General features: G+C 45.0%; 3 protein-coding genes across 5 annotated transcripts; 2 read left to right on the plus strand and 1 right to left on the minus strand.

The window, feature by feature from the left end:
• Positions 1-8,430: 8,430 nt before the first annotated feature.
• LOC135613557 (uncharacterized) lies at positions 8,431-9,946 on the minus strand. Of its 3 annotated transcripts, none has more exons than XM_065110583.1 (2): positions 9,702-9,946; positions 8,431-9,600 (listed from the first exon to the last, which is right to left on the minus strand). In XM_065110583.1, exon 2 carries the CDS (start codon positions 9,530-9,532, stop codon positions 8,636-8,638), a length of 897 nt encoding a protein of 298 aa, XP_064966655.1. In that variant the 5' UTR covers positions 9,533-9,600; positions 9,702-9,946; the 3' UTR covers positions 8,431-8,635. The 3 variants fall into 3 exon arrangements, with proteins under 3 accessions (XP_064966655.1, XP_064966656.1, XP_064966654.1); XM_065110584.1 differs by having other exon boundaries at positions 8,431-9,591; positions 9,699-9,946; XM_065110582.1 differs by having other exon boundaries at positions 8,433-9,600; positions 9,699-9,946.
• A 2,367-nt stretch (positions 9,947-12,313) lies between these two features.
• LOC135615180 (small ribosomal subunit protein eS8-like) lies at positions 12,314-16,021 on the plus strand. Its single transcript, XM_065113336.1, has 5 exons — positions 12,314-12,463; positions 12,593-12,665; positions 13,088-13,424; positions 15,464-15,639; positions 15,731-16,021. The coding sequence occupies exons 1-5, from the start codon at positions 12,460-12,462 to the stop codon at positions 15,813-15,815; spliced, it is 675 nt and encodes a 224-aa protein (XP_064969408.1). The 5' UTR covers positions 12,314-12,459; the 3' UTR covers positions 15,816-16,021.
• Positions 16,022-19,063: 3,042 nt separating this feature from the next.
• On the plus strand, positions 19,064-20,239 carry LOC103988667 (F-box protein At5g07610-like). Its single transcript, XM_009407270.2, has one exon. It carries the CDS (start codon positions 19,064-19,066, stop codon positions 20,237-20,239), a length of 1,176 nt encoding a protein of 391 aa, XP_009405545.2.
• The last annotated feature ends 404 nt before the right edge of the window (positions 20,240-20,643 follow it).

A 20,643-nucleotide genomic window follows, 5' to 3' on the forward strand; every position in this document is an offset into this window, starting at 1 on the left:
TTGCATATCTTTTTATAGTCAAGTGGTGGTTATAATCTAGAGGATCTGCATAAAATATAACTGGTCAATGTTTGTGTACTTTCACAGACAACAACATCGAGTGGTCCCAAACGTAACTAGTTAATATTCACATTAGTTCACACAAAGGTCTATAATAAACTATCATGTACATAGTTAAAGAAATTAGTATATATCTACTTTGATATATGGTTAAGGTTGGGATGTATCGAGCTAGATAAGAAATTAGATAAACCAGAGATTGATCATATTGACCTTGAATACTATAAAGAAGATTCACAACCAATGATTGAATAAGCTAAAGCAGTAGATAATCAAAAGAATTCTTTACTTAATAAGGCGAAAGATCCTCCATAACCTTTACATTTTATCACTGAGTTAATAGAAGAAGAGGAACAACATCTCAAGTAAAAGGAAGATTCCTCTCGGCCAGAACACATCAGAAGGTGTCGGACAATATCGTCAGACTACTCAATGAACTAAAGATACCTAAGCATTACAATCATTCGCCCAGTGTGCAAATGCAAAAGGAAAAATAGTAGCATTAGTTTCACCGTTACAACATAAACATAAAGTAGGATTCATCATATTCCCAACCATTATATTATAGGTGATCTTATGACCAATAGTAGTATGGTGATAATTGATTATTCTTCAAGCAGTAGTATAGTGATTGATCTTATAATATAGAGTAATAGGTCAATAGTGAAAGTCAAAATTCTGACATTCTCTAACCTCTGTGCTAATATAAACAATTATACTTATTTTAGAAATCATCTTAGACAGTGTGGTTTATGACAATGATGTATTAGTATATTATGTTGCGAAATCAATTTAAGGATTCGATCAAACAAAAATAGCATATTGATGTATAAATATATATGACCAAAGACCTCGATCCACCACTCATGGATTTTTGTCATTCTTTTTTATGGTAAAACTAAGTAGATCCGTCGATCAATCAATTTATTATTTGATTCATTTGAATATTAAATTTTAACTCATAATCTAATAATTTAAATATTTTTATAGATAATTTAATATTAAAGGAATGACAATTAGTAACATGCAGCTCCTCAAAATCTGAAAAAATATATACCACAATTCCTTTCAAATTTAGAATATTTTTTTGATAAAATTATATAAATTATATATTCAATCTTAACTTAAAAATCTTAATCTAATTTTTTTTATTTTTTAAATAATGTTAAATAAATTTTTAAAAAAATTTCTATGTCATTGACATATATCGTCGTACTAACACTTTGAGACATCGCTATGGGACGATATATATTATGCATATACCACCTCGATCGATAAGTCAAATCATTTTTTTTCTTATATGGAAAGTCTTTTTAAATTTAATTTTTTTATTAAAGAATTCTTATATTTAAATTTTTATAATTAAATATATTTTAATTAAAAAGTTCCAAAATAATACTAGCTGCAAGTCCAAAACCCAAAGTTGGATTGACCACGTTGGATATTCTCTTGATCTCCGTTATCTCAACCCTCTATTTTCCACATCGTCTTCTCCGTCTCAACGTTCCTGGTCACCAGATCGCCATGCTCTCTCTCTCTCTCTCTCTCTCTCTCTCTCTCTCTCTCTCCCCGTCCTGGCAACTTGATTTCTCGAAGGCACTTTGCTGAGAGATCCCATTAGCCGCCTAGAAGATCCTCGGCCTGTCATGAGAGAGAGGATCTGTAGCTGCGTGGAATGCTAGCTCAAATAAGCACTTCTTTCCTAAAGGTGGAGGGAGCATATGGACCTTAATATTTTGAATTGCATCTTTCCTACAGTAGCAACGGAGTTGGCAGTCATTGTCGATAAGACCTCACCTTGTCGTAGTCGCATGTGTTTGGAGGTTCAACACTCGGTCAGCGAAGGGTAAGAGGAGAATAAAGAAAGCGTGCACATGACAAGCAATGTCGAAGGGAGAAGGTCGAGCTGGCGATGGCCGTCTAGGTAAGTTCAATCTGCAGAACCATGTCCAGGTTCAATGTACTGATCATCAAGCCATCACGATTCGGCGGACATATCGAGCTCTTTCCACGTTGCCTTTATGATCTTGGAACGGGAACATCTATCCTTCCCCTAATTGGGTCTCTATTCGTTCCTGCTGGAATTGTAATTAAACCCAAAATTTCCCAATGTTGATGATCAAATGTCACTTGACTTAATGTATGATTTAAATGTAATGACATTCAAATAGTTGTTAAGCAGTCATGCAATGTCAACGTTGTCCTTTTTAGAATTAATTGTTCATATGCTTAAAACTAATTTTCTGATTTAACTAGTTGTTAATTTAATGACTTTACTTTATTTATCATAGCATGAAAGATCATAGATAATAATGTATTTCAAAATAGCGTTACACATGATGAGGGTAATAATGACGATAAGACGCGGGTGACGTCAGCTGCCCCAGATGACGCCTCACGTCTCTGTTGACCTGTCAGCACCTCGTCAACGCGGATCGGAACGCCGACCAAGGCACATTAACACCCTACTCAGGCTCGATCATTTACGCCATGCCAACATCGATGTCAGACACTACCAAAAGTACGATCCTGCTCCTTGCGGGCAGGCACCATCAGATAACGGTAACCCTCACTATAAAAACCTTCGCGCTCCAAGGAAATGAGGGAGGACACAACACAGATAAAAAACCCCCCTACGATTATTCACTAACTTGATTGTCGGAGGGGTTGGGTCGAGCTCCCCCGACCCGACCTGTGTGCAGGTGTGAAGACGGAGGCCTCCCACTAGATGCCCAAGCGAGGAGTTCCCTCCCGGAGGAAGCAGCGACCCCGTCTCGATCGGACCATTGCAATCGACCACTTCAGCGATCTCAAGGGCCGCCCCGGGAAGATCCCCCATCATCCAGACCCGAACCAAACCACGTCGGCCCCGAGGCCATGGCTTTAAGTTGTTTACACCAATATTTTTGGCGCTAGAAGGAGGGCCCGAATGTCAAGGGATCGCCCAATTGGCTCAAACGAGCTCGTGGCTAAGGGGTCACACTCGATCGAAGCTCCGGGGGAACACCCCCTGCGTAGAGAACCTCGAGACAAACCCCCCGCCGCGACTTTAGAGCGCTATTAGCGGATATTTAACGACCCAGGTCTATCACCGCCAAACGGCGCCCCAGTTGGTCCGTCGCCCGTGTCGTCCGAGGCCTTTCAGGACCTCACTCATCAAGTCCGAACTTTGACCGATATGGTGCAGTCCATTATCCCACTCGTTTCTCGACCGCAGCACCCGCCTGCGATCCAACCACTACGGCAACAGGAGCCACCCGTTCTGGCTCGCACCCCACCCCGGGAGGCCGCGGCCCCACTCGGGAACCAAGCGACGGCAAACCCGAGAGGCCACCTGGAGCCCGAGGCATTTTCCTCGGACTCCACCGATTCCCTGCGAGCCTAGCTACACTTCGTTAATCAGCGGCTCGACGAGGTGCAGAAAGAGGTTCGCGGGTCAAGGGGAGAGCTCGGGGAAGACGCACACCAGGGATCTCCATTCACACCTGAGATACAAGATCAGATAGTCCCCCCAAACTTCTGACTCCCCTCCCTAGACGCATACGACGGCTCCACCGACCCAGTGGACCATGTAGCCGTTTTCTGCGCCCAGATGGCGTTGTATAGAACCTCTGATGCTTTGATGTGCAGAGCATTTCCCACCACTCTGAGAGGTCCGGCCCGCACGTGGTACAACAGCCTGAAGACCGGGATGATCGCCTCCTTTGACCAGCTCGTTAAGGACTTCGAACTCAACTTTTTAGCCTAGGCCCGGCCGAAACCTTCCGTTGCGCTTCTCCTCGGACTCAACCAGAGGGAGGACGAGCCCCTCTCCCACTTTGTGAATCGTTTTGCAATACAAATTCGGGGATTACCGGACGCTCATCCCTCTCTATTGATGCAGGCATTTATGATATGTTTGTGACCTTCCAGGTTCTTCTGGTCCCTCGTGGAGCTACCCCCCATCACGGTGCCTGAGATGCTTCAACGCGTGAACCAGTTCATTGCGCCCGAGGCCTAGATAGTCGGGAAGCGGGAGGAGCACAAGAGGGCTAGGCCGGAGCCAGCTCGGGGACAATCGTCCGCCGCGCCGAGGCGTAGGATGGACCGGCCTGACCTGCCAGTGCTGAGGACCCCGTTGCCCTCTTTGGGCGCGTCCCGAACGGAGATATTTCTCCAAATAAGGGAAAAAGGGTTACTCAGGGCGCCCAACCCGATGAAAAGCCCATGGGAACTCGCCTACTAGTCCAAGTATTGCCGCTTCCACCGGCAAAGCGGGCACGATACTGAGGAGTGCCGCGAGCTGAAGCAGCAAATCGAGGAGCTCGTCCGTAGAGGACACCTCAGTCGGTATATCCGTCGGGACAGGGAGCTTTCGCCCCATCCGGCGAGCCCTGTGGAGCACCAAATCGACGTCATCACAGGAGGCCCAGCATCCGGAGGAAACAGTATGTCCGGAAGGAAGGCATACGCCCGCTCCACCAGGGCCGATGCTCCCCAGCGCAGCCCCGACCCCGAGGTCGTGTTCCCTCCCGAGGGCGCTGAGTGATCAGAGCATGATGATGCGCTCATAATAACAGCTCGAATCGCTAACGCCCAGGTAAGGAGGATCATGATCGACACGGGGATCTCAACTGATGTGCTCTATCTTGACGCTTTCAGGAAACTTGGGTTGGCTAAAGAAGCCTTGGAGCCCATGTGCTCGGCGCTCACGGGGTTCACCGGCGACTCGATCTCGCCGTTGGAAGCCGTCACCCTGCCCCTGACTTTGAGAGCGTCGCCCAGATCAAAGACGATGATGTCCACCTTTTTAGTGGTGGATCTCCCTACTGCATACAACGCCATCCTCGGATGCCCACCCTCAACAAGATTAGAGCCGTAGTTTCCACCTACCATCAGATGGTGAAGTTTTCGACCCACGCTAGGACCGGGGAGGTCTAGGGAAGCCCCCGGAGCCGCCCCTGCGCAGACCTCCTCAATCTGCCGACGCAGCTCCGCGTTGCGGTCACTCAAAACGCCGAGGGCCCGACCCGCATCGCGCACGAGGTCCATCAACGTCGTGGTATAATGATGGCCCTGCAAAGAGAAAGAGTCAGGACAAGTAACATTCGAGCATAGGTAGGAAATCGATAGCAAGACGCTTACCCACAGCAACGACTTAGCAGACTTGCCCAGCAAAACGTCCGAGGGCATGGTGTACAGATCCCAAGCCATATCGGGATGAAGCCCGCCTCGCACGAAGGAGGCCGCGGCCTCCCCGTCGACCCATACCCGGGTCCCGCGGGTCAGGCCCGCCCACCGGGCGACCAGTGGGTCGGAGGGCTGGCCCTCCGGAAGTCTGCCCATCACCCGAGCTTGATAGGGCTCGTCCTGCGCTCCCGTAGGGAGGCAACACAGGTCGTAGATGGAGGGTTCCCGGGGTGCCTTCCCTGCCCCTTCATTTCTCGGGCCGGCCACGCCCCGACCAGTGCCCCGTCGTCGATCACGACAGCCTGGTTCGACAACGACCTCCTTGGCCGGAGCTGGCGACATATCCTCCTTCTGGACGCCGATCTTCGATTTCTTCTAGGGTCGTCTGGCCTCGAGTTCTACTAGTGCTTCTTTTGAGCCAGCCCTTGGCTCAGTCGTTTGACGCGACGACGCGGCCGACGAAGAACGCCCCCCGTGCACAGTGATGAGGTTCACCATCTCTGCACGAAAACACCGACATTGGTCGGAACACCAAAAACGATCTTTTGGAAAACCCTAACGCTACCCACTGCGGGCATACCTCGAGGCACCGGGCTAAGACCCGCCTTGACCAGCCACCCCTCGGTCATTTCCCGAATAGCCCGGGAGGCTGGGAGAATCTCCTTAAGCTACCGAAGGTCCCTGCGCTCCTCGTTGTTCAGGGCTAGGGCGGTGTTGTCAATCACGCGCGCCGCCCACCGGAGCCCGAAGCCCCAGTCCTTCGAACGGCAGACAAAAAAGAAACGCCCCTTCCATCCCTTATTACTGGAAGGAGCCCCGCTAACCCGGAAGCTCGGTCGAGCGGACAGATAGTAACCCCCCGACCCCTTGGAAAGGCGAAAGTAGGAGAGGAAGAGAGATCGGGTCGGGGCAATATTGGCGTAGTGGCACTCCCCTAGGAACGCCACCAAATAGCGCCAGGAGTTCGGTGCCATCTGTGACGGGGAAATACGCCACCACGAGATAAAAGAGGTGATGATGGGATGCAATGGGAGGCATAGCCCGGCCTCAAAGGCGTCTAAAGTTAAGGCGAAGCCCTTTGGGATAGGGTCATACGCTTGCTGCCCTGGCTCAGGGGCAGTAAGCACAAATTCCTCCGGGATACCATAACGGCCCCGGAGGTAACCAAGTGATGACTCGCTCACAGTCAAGTCGAGGTCGTGCAGCCACATTAAGGCTTCGAGAGCCCTAGCCGCTTTTTTGTCGGATGACGAGTTGGGGCTCGGCGGCAATGTTTTCTCTCCGGCATTACCGAAGGTGGATGGTGAAGAAGGCAGGGGCAAGGAAGAAGGGGAAGCCATCCTTATCGACCTTAGGAAGGAACAGCAGGACAGCCGATTCGGACGAAGCAATAGGGTCCGAAGAAGCAACTGGGCGAATGCAAGTAAGGAGACGTGCAGGAAGCCAACTGCATGCTATTTATAGGTCAAATCCCGCCAAAACGGTGACCCTTCCTCTCCTGAAGCACGTTGCGTCAGGCAAACCAAACGTCACCTCACCATAAATGTGGCTTGACATGGCAGCCGCCGGGCGCGCAGTGCGAATGCTGAAAGCGCTGGCCTTCTCAGCCTCGAAAACCGGTGACTCCCGAAAGTGACGGTCCCCTGGGCTTCCTCAAACGAAGAATGGCCTGGGCACCCACGCCCGCACGTCACTAAGCAATGAATTGCTGATCAAAACCAAGTTGCGTCTCGGCTGCATGTTGCCCGAGACCACGACCTCTGCGCGGCCTGCCCGCCTGAGTCGTGCTCCTCGGCTACATGTTGCCCGAGACCACGACCTCTGCGCGGCGTGCCCGCCTAAGTCATGCTCCTCGGCTGCATGTCGCCCGAGACCACTACCTCTGCGCGGCCTGCCCACTTGAGTCGTGCTCCTCGGATGCATGTCGCCCGAGACCACTACCTTTGCGCGGCCTTCTCGCCTGAGTCGTGCTCCTTGGCTGCATGTTGCCCGAGACCACTACCTCTGTGCGGCCTGCCCGCCTGAGTCGTGCTCCTCGGCTGCATGATGCCCGAGACCATTACCTCTACGCGGCCTACCCGCCTGAGTCGTGCTCCTCGGCTGCGTGTTGCCCGAGACCACTGCCTCTGCGTGGCCTGCCCGCCTGAGTCGTGCTCCTCGGCTGCGTGTTGCCCGAGACCACTACCTCTGGGCAGACTGCCCGCCTGAGTCGCGCTCCTCGACTGCGTGCTGCCCGATACCATTATCTCTGTGCGACCCACCCGCCTGAGTCGTGCTCCTCGACTGCATGTTGCCCAAGACCACTACCTCTGCGCTACCTGCCTGCCCGAGTCACGCTCCTCAGCTGCATACTGCACAAGGCCACCGCTGCACATCCAACCTTCCTTAGTTACTAGACTCCACAATTCCCACACCCCTGGTAACGGGTCGGCAACCGCCCAACAGGGATAGTTTCTTAAAGTTGAAGCCATGCCTCGGACCCCCCCTTTTACAGCAAGTGACGTCAACTGCCCTAGATGACGCCTCACGTCTCTGTTGACCTGTCAGCACCTGGTCAACGCGGACCGAAATGCCGACCAAGGCACATTAACACCCTGCTCAGGCTCAATCCTTTACGCCACGCCAACATCGATGTCAGACACTACCAGAAGTACGATCCTGCTCTCTACGGGCAAGCACATCACGCAACGGTAACCCTCACTATAAAAACCCTCGCGCTCCAAGGAAATGAGGGAGGACACAACACAGATAAAAAACCCCCTGCGATTATTCACTAACTTGATCGTCGGAGGGGTCGGGCCGAGCTCTCCCGACTCGACCTGTGTGCAGGTGTGAAGACGGAGGCCTCCCACTAGATGCCCAGGCGAGGAGTTCCCTCCCGGAGGAAGCAGCGACCCTGTCTCGATCGGGCCATCGCAATCGGCTACTTCAGCGATCTCAAGGGCCGCCCCGGAAAGATCCCCCATCATTCGGACCCGAACCAAGCCACGTCGGCCCCGAGGCCACGACTTAAAGTTATTTACACCAACAAGACATACGGAGCATACTAAATGAATTATGAGTTTCCAACATACTACACAGGAAGAGAGTTTTATTTGGCATTTTACAGGACGAACATGCTTGGAACTTATACAAATTGCTGTTATAAGCTTAATGTCATTTCCACTTAACCGTGATTCACAGTACATCAATGCCAAATAGTACAACAATTCGGCAAGAATACAATCAAGTGGCAATATCTACACAAAATTTAAATGAAAGAGAAAATATTATATATATATATATATATATATTAAATAAGGCAGTCATCATCTGCTTTAATTCCAATTCCGTCACATGATTGACACGTTTCTCCCCAACACCGACTCGCTGTCGTCCGCCGCATATGCTATCCCGATCCTTCGCTTCAGCATATGATGGTGCCCTTGGCCGCCGTGAATCCCACGGCTCGACACTTGGCCTCGGCGCCGCCGGCCCCCGAGGGCGCGGCGGACGCCGGGACCGCGTTGACCGTCCTCCGGTACGGCCCCAGCCACTTAGCCATTATGTACCTCCCCTTCCGCCACGGCGGCACGTGCAGGCCCTGTGACTTGAGCGACCGCCGCCCCGCATCCCCCACCATCCGCACCACCTGCTTCACCTCCTCCGGCTGCGCCACCATCATTTCCGGAAGCGCCGCCACCACGTTTTCGTAAGCCTCCGTCGCTCGAGCCACCTTGAACTCCGCGGCGAAGCCCAGGTCCACGATGTAGCGCCGATCTTCCTTCCCCTCCTTTCCCGCCGGCGCTGCCGCCGGCACCACCACGTCGATGTACTCGTAACTCCCGTGGACCAAGTTCCCGGAGCTCTCCCACCTCGCCTTGCATATCCCAGCGTCGTAACCCATCTCCCTAAGCAGCGCCATGACCGCCCGGCGATACCCGGAAGCGCTCGACCTCAGCGTCGTCATGGCGTCCGCGGCCTTGGAGGCGTCAGAGAGGAGGCGGAGGCGGAAAGGGTCGTCGCTCTTCCTCCACCCACCGACCAGTTCTCCCACCGCAGCCGCTGCCTTCTCGGACTGATCTCCTCCATCCGAGTCGGACATCCGGTCACCAGGCTCACCAGCAGCAGCAGCGTCTGCCGCAGAGGGGGAGTCGCAGTCGTCGCACTCGAAGAAGGCATGGACGAGGCTGGACAAGGCCTCGTGATCGCTGCCGCTGCTGGCATAGCCAGTCAGCCGGCGGCGATCGTAGCCTCGGAGACGAGCCCTCGCATCCTCCCCGAGGGGATCGGTCACCCGCTTGGCCCTCATGGAAACTGCCATTTCAGGGGCTTCAAAGGGCGTAGAGAAGACTCTTTTACAGGGAAGGAGATGGATATATGCTGTCAACACTGGAGAGTCATCATGGAGTCACCATTTTTTGTAGTACAATAATGTGGAGAAGGTGACGACATTTTATTAGTGTAGAGAGAGAGAGGAGAGAGATTACCACAGGAATATTCATGGCATTGTCCACTCTTCCTCTATTGGTCAGTGGATGCTTGTCTATGAGCAGTCAAGATGTAAGGTGATGGGGTTATGGAATGGCGAGGAAGGAGGTGAGGGATATACCGACTGCCAGGTGGAATGGTTCGGCTATGCGACGGTATATGCCCGTGCACAAGCCTTGATGCTGGGCTCTCGCACGTGATGGAGTGCGGGCTCGCACATTGCCAGGGGAGCGAGTGCAGTGGCAGGTGATGGACGAGGCAATATAAAGAGGAGCTTAATCCGTGTTGAATCTTGTTTGGGGTCGTCTAGGTACGTGGAATGTGCCAAAGCATGTCCAGGTTCAATGTACTGATTGTTGTACCCTGATGGCCACCACCTTATCCTTTCTTTCTTAAAAATGAATAAATAAATAAATAAATAAAAGCTAAATTTTGGGTCCAACTTCATGAAATAATTTTCTTAATTCTCGGCTGTAGACTTCTATATTATATATGAATTTTCATAAAATCACAAGGATAATGATTATTTTTATGTTCGAGTTCTTTGCGTTTTTTGAGAATTTTAAATCTAAAATCTTTCAACGTAAAATTCATGTGTAATGTATTAATATGATATTTGAGATGTGAATACTAGAACATCATATCACACCTCGTTAATCCAACACATCAATCAAGTATTTTCACGCAAACATACAATAATCATTCGGACGACCCTTTACATCATACTTTTACACAATTGATCTCACAAACTAATTCTCATTAAAAACCTTATTTTACAAAGAAGAGAGGGTGTTTCATCTTTGGATATTCTATTCTTCCAACACCATCTTAAGCATCATATTTACTTTTTATCGAGTATGCCACTGACAGTACCCCTACCAAATCCAGTTATTTTCCAACACAAAGCTTGTACATAGCTTGACGAGAACCAAGATTGGCTCCATATTCGAACACTTGGTACTATCCGAACTTAAATTAACATACTAATATGTATTATGCTGGTGAAATTTTAGACTCGTGAAATGAGGAACTCACCATTATGTTGTCATTAGGTCATCCGTAGTTAATCATATTGTGTTTGTATTATTTTTCCTCTGAGACACCATCAACATTGGTCGTTACGACAACTGTTGCTTCTAGTAGCAGGGATTAATTAGCATAACCCACTGCACTAAACAGAAATGGGAAGCTTCTTGCTTCTCTTCTTGGCCTCTCATCTGAGCGCTCTTCATCGTGATATCCATGGATGCACCATTGCCCTTGGTGCTCTTTGTTTAAGCCAAGCTGCTATCTCCTCTGCCTACTGCAGTGTTGGTAGACACATCCTTGTCAAGATCATTCAGAACTGATGGGAAGGTAATTAACACCTGGCTGCAAAGTCATCTTCCAACCATGCATGGAGTTGTGTATATTTCTGAGAAGTATTCATAACTAGTGCAAGAGAAATCAGGTTTGTCTGCAGATGCTTTGACGAACTGTGGCATCAGCATGCTCCCAAGGTTCCTCCTGTGGACTCATCGGAATCCATTATACATAGGTCAGATGACGAATGATGAAACCCTAGAAGGTTGTTCCCAGCCCTGCTAATGCAAGAGAAAAAGATAGTGAGCTGTATACGTTGATCATGAAGCAAATATATATAGATTGAGAAGCTGAAGGAAACCCTTGAGGTTGGATCTGTTACTGTTCAAATTAAGTTTCCGTTCATACAATTTTATCGTCTTGTATGACTCTAAAGCAAAGGATAAGAGAAAAGGCCACTGTACAAATAGGGAGAGCAACTTTCTGCAACAAAAAAGAAATAATCTAGGAGAATGGAAAGCAAGATAAAGAAGAAGCTTAGAACTGATAGCTAGAACAAGATACAAAAATCATTTTTAATGTAGTTGCTGCCTATATATGAATAATACAGGTGATCCGATCGGACTTCTTGTGGCCCAAGATATATATAATATAATTAATTAGATTCTGATGACTATATTGATCAATAGATAGATAACCAGTTTACTGCTTTGTGCCATATCGATCTAAACCTGCCAGAAAAATGGATAACCAGTCTCTACATTGCACTGTCGCAGGACACTTGCAATTAGAAACGTTGCTTTGTCCATGGCACGAGCATGAATTAATTAGTACGATGAATCTCCATGTAGACAATAGTTACACTAAATTCGAAAATCATAAGATTGCTTCAGGGTTTGATGTCCACCTGTTGGAAGTCAAAACTCTAGTCATGTCGTAGAGATGTCGAGCATATATATATATATATATATATATATATATATATATATATATATCATTAAACTATATTATGAACACTCACTAATCATTTTTTTAATCTAATAAAAAAAATAATCTTTTACTGACGGACAGAGAAAACCTCTTGCAAACATGTCGAATCAAATTTAGTAAATGTATCATTTATAATGACTTAGATATGCCATTAGGACCATCCAAATGTTGTTAGTACATTGCATTAGGTTGATCCACTTGAAATCAATATCCAAATCCGATAAGCTTGTGAATCCAAAACAAGGACCTGTATCCGACCCGTTAATAGAAACTTCGCGACTCTGCCACATAAGCATCCACGCGGGCGACACCATGGCTTGCTTTCCATTGCTCATACGTGCATCTCTGGTGCAGGCGGGATCACCTTAGGGTTTTTGGGGTCTATATATATATACGTGCATCGACGGCTAGCGGCGGCGAAGTTCCGAGGAGAGAAATCGAAACGCTTCTCTCTACCGCTCGGCCAAAATGGGTAAAGGATCCGAAGCCTTCGTCTGGGAATCGTCCTCCAATTCGAGGATTCGGAACCCCAAGATCTGTTAGCTTAGTCTTCATCTTGTTGCTCACGTCCATGACGCTCTCCCTCTCCTTATGCTCGCAGGTATCTCGCGGGACTCCATGCACAAGAGGCGCGCTACTGGGGGCAAGAAGAAGGCATGGAGGAAGAAGAGAAAGTGAGACCCCTCTCCCTCTCCCTCTCTCTCTTCTGATTGATGACCTTCCTTCTCTCAACTGGTTGTTCTGTTCAGCCGGTTAACCATAGGTCGTTGCGTTGCTTTTGTACCTCAATCTCGTATTTTTATTATTCGCTTGCAGTTGGGTTTTCGTGCACTTTTGTTTGATTTCCCCAAGTATCCAACGAAGAGACAGGGTTTTGACGTGTGAATTTTTACAACTTCTTTATTTGTTCGAATTACTATGGTTTCGATTTATTCTTGCTGTTGATCCAGCAAGGTTCGATTCCTGATGTAATCTGTTGATTGTCTTTTGTGCTATTAGACATTTATTTGATCTAATTTGAGTGTTTAGTCACCTTGGTTTAATTTCTTTTATTCTATTTAAATTTGTTTTTGTATCTGTTTTTATCCTTTGAAAGGTATGAATTGGGAAGGCAGCCGGCGAACACAAAACTCTCCAGCAACAAAACAGTGAGGAGGGTTCGAGTGCGAGGAGGCAATGTGAAGTGGAGGGCCCTCCGGTTGGACACTGGGAATTACTCATGGGGGAGTGAGGCTGTGACTCGCAAGACCCGTATCCTTGATGTGGTCTACAATGCTTCGAACAACGAACTTGTGAGGACGCAGACCCTTGTGAAGAGTGCCATCGTGCAGGTTGATGCTACCCCCTTCAAGCATTGGTACCTCCAGCATTACGGTGTCGAGATTGGTAGGAAAAAGAAGGCCCCTGCAGCCTCCAAGAAGGAGGCAACAGAGGTGGATCCTTGTTATTTTATGTTTTTATTGTTCTTTAAATTCAATTTACTCTTACCTTTTTTAACCTTGGTGCTTCTCTTTATTAGAATTTTAGTTGATAGCTTAATTTATATGTGCATAGTCTTTTCTACATGTCTGAAAACTCATTTTCTGATCTAAAGAGAGTAACATTCCTCATCTAAGGTCAGGGCGAGGCTAGGTGTCACAATAAGGTTGTTGCCTTGCAATATAGATGATGGAGAGTTGAGTTGTAAATATAGCGTACAATAGTCCTCTTTGGACCGCTCATTTGTAGGAGTTTTTTACATGGGACCATCAATGGCTCATCTAAGATGCATTCATCATATTTAAAATGTTTTATGAATTAATTTATGATATCATATTTGAAATATTTTGTTAATTCATTATACACTATTAAAAGAATCTACTTGTTTCACTATGTACCATGTAATTCTGATTTCACTGAGGCGACTGCTGTATACCTTAGGCCTTCTGCAGGATTGCTTTGTTTGATTCAAAATGATATTTACTGGTTTTGTTACAATCTTGAGCTTCTCTGGAGCCAATTAATCAGTGATAGTAAACATATATTCACCTTTTTGTATCTGGCTTTTCTTGATTTTATATTTTGTGATTTCAAGAGTACGGTATGTGCTCGGACAGTCTGACTATGGTGGTACACCGGCTTCTTCACCACCTTTCCATTTATATTATATGTGCATAAGAGTCTGTTTAGTTGCTTGCCGGAGCTTCTATTGCAGGGTATTCTTGCCATTCCCAGAACTTATTATTGGGAGCCCCACTATTTACGTATTTCCTTTGAAACAATAGTTTTGAATTTTGAAGATTGAGCGGAGAAAAAGGTGACGGATTCAAAGATTTCATAATTGGGTGATCATGCAGCAAACTATTTCATTTGAGGTTTAAAATATGGTTGTCCAATGGTACATATGCAGCTTGTTCTTGAAGTAGACTTGAAATTCCAAAACCATTATGGTTACGAGTTTTTAATTGAGGAAAAATTCAAAGTAGTGAGGTTTGGTTAGAATTTCTATTTATCAGCTCACTTGATGGCATTTTGTGTAGCTCCATGGACTTTCTATGATATCCATAAGCACTTTTACATAGGATATTATTCAATGTCAACCAATGGATTCAAATAAGGACCTGTCTCTTCCTTGATAACAAGTCCTAAGTTGTTGTTACATTGTTGGCAAAAAGTGGATTATGAATCAAAGTGTTGGTATATGTTTGGGTGCAATCTTATTTGGATGGCATCAAATATTTGGTGACCCCAATTTTTGTTCATCTGCAGTCTGATCTGCATTGCAAGTCAGTTTATCAAGTTAGCTATATCTGAAGTTGGGAACATGACATTTATTTAAGAGACAACATCATGTTGGTGTTTCTTAGTTTTGCTAAAATTAGAATTGTCCTTATGGTTCTGCTGATTGTTTAGATCCCTTTGTGTAGTTTTTTACTTGTAGGTATGGTTCCCAGTTTGCATGATTTAAGATCACATCAGCATGCAGTTGGTGAGATTTTGTTTCAAACTGGTGATAGAGTTTGATACAAGGATTTATCTTATTCAATCCTTATACATTTCAAGTTGGGGAGTGGCACACAGTATCAGTGTCTGTCTTCTATAGGACTTCAATGCCACTATATAGTTTTGGTTTGCCAATCTAAATTGAGTTGCTTCATATTGCACACACTATAATATGTACTATTGCAGTCTTGTCTACCTGGAAATCTGCAGTATTTGGATTTTGTTAATATTTATGGTTCCATCAGTTATATTAAAACTATATGTTGCTACAGTACAGCAGACTTTCTTATACTCCAAAGAAAGTTGCATAAATAATTTAAGGGGGCATTTGCAGTAATTTTTCTATATGACCATCTTCTATTGGCTTGGTTCCAGCTTTAGATCTTTCATGCTGAATCATCACTACGTTCCAGACTGTATTTTTCATCTTTGCTAAAATTGATTGATGTTATCTGCCTTAATTTTTTTTTTCTTCGTTGCCCTATGTCAGGTACCGGAGGGTGAAGCTGCAGCAGAGGAAGCAAAGAAGAGCAACCATGTAACCAGGAAGCTGGAGAAGCGACAGCAGGGCCGTACACTTGATCCCCACATCGAGGAGCAATTTGGTGCTGGAAGGTTGTTAGCTTGTATTTCTTCCCGCCCTGGCCAGTGCGGGAGAGCTGATGGGTAGGAAGTATTTTCTTTTTAATCTTTTCCTATTATCCATGATGATTTCTCTACTGTTTGATCTAATGGATGTGATAATCGTGATGCACAGATACATACTCGAAGGAAAGGAGCTTGAGTTCTACATGAAGAAGATCCAGCGAAAGAAGGGCAAGGGTGCAGGAGCTGCAGCTTAAGGGGAAGCCACTTATTTCTGGTACACTGCAGTAAGTTTCAGAATGATATAGTTGTGCACTTTCCTGTTTCAGGTTAGGGTTTTGTATTCCAAGGGATGTTTGCATATGGAAATTTTGACAAACATCGGCTTTTCAAGATGTTGAGATTTAATCGTCACATTTGACAAATTTCTAATCAATTGCTCTGGGTACAAATTTTTGTGACATTATTAGAAGCTTAATTTTAAAGCTCTTGTCTCTTTGCCGAACATCTTGGGAGATGCCCCATGCCTCATTTCATAAAAGGTCCAATAAAGATTTATCAATTCTTTGTTAATATTCAAGGTGTGCCAGATCTCGCAAGGGAATTTACATGCTGTACCCTGACTTATTCTGTTTTCATTTAATGCATAATATACTCTTCATGATGTGAATTCAAACTACCCATCTTCATGGTTTGGTTAAAAACCTTGTCTTCTAGGGTTTCAGTAGGACTACAACCATTGTTTTTCTTCTTTTCCGAAGCTTATGGTCCATGAATGTTCATTTAGGTTTCCCAGTTGTATAAATTGAACCATCAATAAAAATGTAGCTTATTCTTCCTCCATAAAAGAAAGAAAGAGAAAAGAGAGAGAGAGAGAGAGAGAAGATAAAGATAAAACTATGACAGCAGGAAATATAGAGAAGAAAGAGAGGAGGAGATAAGCCATTGTAGGGAGTTCAGAATCAATGCCTATGCTCCTCGGATTAATATGGAGGCATATCTGGTTCTGCGGTCCATTCCTTTATATAACATAAACTTGATCCATTCTTCATATAGATAAATTGTGTTGATAATTAAATGTATCAACAGTGTACTAATATTAAATGTATCATCCGATCTTTAAGGAACGTATTATGTTAGGATGCCGTAAATGAGACCATCTTCCAACCTCGTGTCAAACATTTTGGTTACATTCTATTACACGACAACTGAAACCAGGAGAAGCAAAGCACCAGAAACGAATCATCCCATGTCGGACATATTCTAATCTATGATATCTCCCTGAGAAGAAACAGGCTCTCCCCTTGCCTCGGCCTCTTTGTCTTCCGGAAAACTATATCTTTATTGTGGATCTGTCTCAAGTATGTTTATTTTTGTGTTATACGACATCCTTATATTATTGCATGTGTTGTCCATATTTTTGTCAAGAACATAGTTAAATTACATGAAGTTTCCCGTTTCATTGTCAATGACAGAGATAAAGTTTTTAATAACTCCTTAACAACATAGCTTTTTCGTTTACAGGGTACCAAGCTAAATATGAGTACTGTATATCACCCGCAAATAGATGAGCAAACCAAAGTGTTAAATATATGCCTAGAAAACTATCTCAAATGCTTTACCAGTGATAAACCGAAGGTATGGACTAAATGACTTTCTCGGATAGAATGATGATATAATACTTTTTATCACTCTTCTATTAAAATGACTCATTTCGAAGCAGTTTATGATCAAACTCCTCCCATAATTACAAAATACATGTCCCTCTTCTAAAGTTGATCGAGTGGACAAGGAATTACTTAATAAGGACAAGATTATTCAACTCCTACATGATAACCTCTTAGTTTCACAAGCAAGAATGAAGCAGCAAGTTAATAAACACTAAGTGAACAAGAATTTATAGTGGGTGATTGGGTTTTCCTTTGTCCTCGGCCCTACAAGCAAACCTCTATAAAGGTTCGATCTTCTATGAAGTTGTCTACTCGATTTTTTTTTTTGTCTTATAAAGTATTAGAATACATTAGTTCAATTGCCTATCGCTTAGAGTTGCCTTCAAGCTCTATGATACACCCAGTTTTTCATGTTTTCTACCTCAAGAAGAAGCTAGGTGAAGATGAGGTGGTGCAACACCATTTGCCAAACATATCTTCCGTTGGTGAGGTTCAAATTTAACCACAAGCTATATTTGATCGATGGGTTGTGATGCGTTGCAGATATCATGTGACTAAATTACTAATGCAATGGGCTATCTTACCAATTGAAGATGCCTATTGAAAGTTCTACAAGACATTAAAAGAGAAGTCCTACAAGGTTGATTTGAAGGGAGGAGAAATGTTATGATCCCTTGAAAATTTTTGAGTCTTAAGCTGATGTTAAAACAAGTTCTTTTTGAGTTTCTTAATTTTCGTAGGAGTTAGCTGAATTATAGTCTTAAGAAGAGTCAGCCAGGAGTCTTATTTGATTTACTTTTTTTTTTTTTTTGGAGTCATAGTCCTAGTAGGCTAAGGAGTAGAATTTTTATCTTTCTAATTATATTTCTCCCTTTTCAAATCATTCAGTTCAATCAACCCATTCAATTGAACTAGTTTTATCAACCCAAAACTTGGATTGGAAAAATGTTTCAACCACCAATTGTTGTTTTCGTGAACTCAGTTGTATAAAATTATATGTAGGGTAATTTTTCTAGAAAAACTTTATTTTTATCTTTTTTGTACAGAACATTCTGATGGGAGAAATTTTTCTACGGCTCTGATTATCATTTCATGTAGAGTGAGTTTCTTTATAAAAAAAAAAAAAAAACTTTTGTTTTTTTATCTTTTTTTCCACGGAGCATCTTTTTGATGTTATTTTTTTTTCTAGTAAAGCTTTTATTTTTTAAAATGATAAAACTATCCTAATTTTTTCTTCAAAACATTAGTTGGATAAGGCATACAATAATAGAACTTGGCCTATCACGAATTTAACCCGACTTCAGGAGGTATTAAAATTCAATGATGTGGGAATTAACGCGCAGCCAACTCGGTTGACTTTTCACTCCACACAATCACTACCATGATAGCACCAAAAAAAAGATGATAAAGAGAGGTTCCAATCGTTGAGATGACTGAGGTCTCATCTCGTTCACTCTAGTCATTGCATGATGCAAAAACAACCTAAAAACTAATCCAAAATAGGTCAATTTTTTATTGCAATGGCGGCAAACGAAGCATGAAGTGTTGTAACATCATATTACCCATTCAGCGTGCACTCCGTCCTCCCTTCAGGGAGATTTGTAAACCGACTAGTATTAGTAGGAATCTTACGGTTACGTAACTGTGAGATTCCTAATACTAATCGGTTTACAAATCTCATAGTATTATTACTAGTAGGATTAGTAAGAATCTCATAGTATTAGTAGTAGTTGTTACTGTGAGATTCCTAATACTATTCGGTTTTCGAATCTCCCCTCCCTCTATATAACAAGGGAGGAGGAGTCTAGTCTTCCTCCTTTATCTTGTCTGCAGCTATGACGAGTAGTATGCACAAGAATAGCCTTAGCATCGACTTCGTGGGTCAGGAGAAACCCGGAACCGGAAGCTGTCTCCTTCCCGACGACGTGCTCGCAGAGATCCTCTCCTACCTCCCGGCGAAGACTTTCTTCGGACTCCTATCTGTCTGCAAGACCTTCCACCAGCTCTCGTCAGATTCCCGTTTCCTCCTTTTACAATCATATCGCAGCAAAGCCATCTCCGGATTCTTTGTTAAGTGCTACACTACCTTCAGGTCCTTCCTCCTCGTTGACCCCTGCGCCGATGTGCCCAGAACCAGCCGTCAATTTCTGAGAAAGAACAACGCCTTCATCCTTGGGTCAGCCGGTGGCCTTTTCTTCGTCTTGCATGAGAACCACGGATCGTCCAATGCTACCCGTCATAGCTTATATGTCTTCAACCCGGCCCGTAGGACTCGGTATCAACTACCCACCCCATCGGGCGAGTGTTCAAGGGGTGGCATCGCGGTGAGCTTCACGAACGATGGCGGCAGAGTGACGAAAGATTATAAGCTGGTCTACCTCTCACCGACCTGTGAATGGAGCTCGTTGCATCACTGCCGGGTCTACGACTCGGTGGCCAAGACATGGACGGTGGACGAGCATCTCGACTTTGGAGGGAGGGAAATAGACATGGATCACCCGGTGGTCTGCGGCGAGACCGTATTCTGGGCGTCGGACTTGGGATCGTACATGAAGATTGACCCGTACGTCGTCGGCTTCGACATGAGGACAGAGTGCACGCAGATCATCGCTCTGCCGAAAAGAAGAACCATCGACTCCTCTGACGTCATTGGGATCGCCAAGTGGGAGGGAAAGTCGCTTTGCCTGATCCATTACCGTAGGTTTTCTCAGGTGTTCGCTCTGTGGTTGCTGGAGAAGAGAAGCAACGGTGTGCTAGTACGGGTGAAGAAGCACGAGATAAGCTTAACCACGATGGGGTTCGAGGAACCACTCAACGTGAGCTCCGTCACGCTGAGCGAGGTGGCCACTACCACGTTACTTGTTTTCACGGTATATGACGAGGTACACAGCTACAGTATGAAGGATGGAGAAATCAAGAAGCTGGCATCGCTGGGATTCTATTACCCATCGTTGATCCCTTATTCTAATACGCTTTGGCCATGCGGTCAACAAGAGGAGCTGTTGGAATGAAGATACTTTTTTTTTTTTTTTTATTTCCTATTATGAATACATTACAGTAGATAGAGAAAAGAAGTTGAAAGAAACATTTTCTCCTATTTCCTATTATGTTGTCAATGCTGCACTTAAATATCATGAAATTGTGAGGAAGTTCTTCAGATTGAAATCGAGTTTTTTTGTTAATAGATGATTTTTCTGCCGTTCTTGCCTTGCTCATCCTGAATGAAACAGCAAGATTCCTAGGGAGACAACATTAAAATTGTTGACAATCTACAACATATCATAGTAGAGAAATTTACTTGACTTAATATGCACAGTAAACAACAGGTTAATTATGGTGTTCCAAGTCAAAGACTGCCAAAAAAAAATTCATATGTCCTGAAAGAGAAGAGGATTGGATTGTTTGGTTGATTCAT

Source organism: Musa acuminata, chromosome BXJ2-6, assembly GCF_036884655.1.
Source record: "Musa acuminata AAA Group cultivar baxijiao chromosome BXJ2-6, Cavendish_Baxijiao_AAA, whole genome shotgun sequence".
In the NCBI taxonomy this organism is placed as follows: Eukaryota; Viridiplantae; Streptophyta; class Magnoliopsida; order Zingiberales; family Musaceae; genus Musa; species Musa acuminata.